The sequence below is a fragment of the Stegastes partitus genome, unplaced genomic scaffold (assembly GCF_000690725.1).
Source record: "Stegastes partitus isolate 25-593 unplaced genomic scaffold, Stegastes_partitus-1.0.2 Scaffold573, whole genome shotgun sequence".
NCBI lineage: Eukaryota > Metazoa > Chordata > Actinopteri > Pomacentridae > Stegastes > Stegastes partitus.
The window spans coordinates 351,004-351,716 of record NW_007578304.1 but is presented as its reverse complement, the minus strand read 5'-3'; the positions used below and the strand labels follow the sequence as shown (position 1 = coordinate 351,716).

Genomic DNA, 713 nt, shown 5'->3' with positions numbered 1-713 from the left:
CAAGGAAATGAATGAATGAATGAAACTGCATTGAAGCAGAAGCTCCGTGTTGGTCTTGTGTTTGTCCACCAGGTGGCGCCACCTACTGCTCTCATCCTTGTTTTACGTTTTAAATCCAGCTGCGGCTGAATAAGACCACAGCACACAGTTCAGACGCAGCTGAACGTCCTCTAACTGGTCTCTGTCCTGGCCGACAGGTCGACGGGTCAGGAGTTCGCTCTGAAGATCATCGATAAGGCTCGCTGCTGTGGGAAGGTAACAACACCTGGACTATAGAAACACTAACCATGGAACAGGTGGAGGTGGACTGTAACGGTCACATCCTGGTTTATGTGTGACAGGAACACCTGATCGAGAACGAGGTGGCCGTGCTCAGGAGGGTCCGACATCCCAGCATCATCCAGCTGATCGAGGTGGACGAGACGCCCACGCAGCTCTTCCTGGTCATGGAGCTGGTCAAGGTGCTGCTTCTGCTTCTTCTTCTTCAGAGCTTCAAAGATCAATTAAATCAGGATCAGCAGCTTTAATCAGGATCAGCAGCTTTAATCAGGATCAGCTGTTTCTCTTTTCATGTTTGAAACTAACTGAATTGAAGTTTTCATCTTCTTCTCCAACAAGTGGCACATTGGTTCAGTTTATTCAGACATTTCATATCAGAAAGTGACGTGTTTTTGTGTTTTCACTGTGTTCTCATTATGTTCTCATCATGTTCT

General features: G+C 47.0%; 1 protein-coding gene across 1 annotated transcript in view; it reads left to right on the top strand.

Moving 5' to 3' along the window:
- Positions 1–713, top strand: part of LOC103362415 (serine/threonine-protein kinase DCLK2) — a 15,553-nt gene that overhangs the window by 10,576 nt on the left and 4,264 nt on the right. Inside the window, exons 8-9 of the mRNA XM_008288766.1 lie at positions 198–255; positions 342–461. Of these exons, the coding sequence (XP_008286988.1) occupies positions 198–255; positions 342–461 (178 nt within the window). The remainder of the gene's footprint in view (positions 1–197; positions 256–341; positions 462–713) is intronic.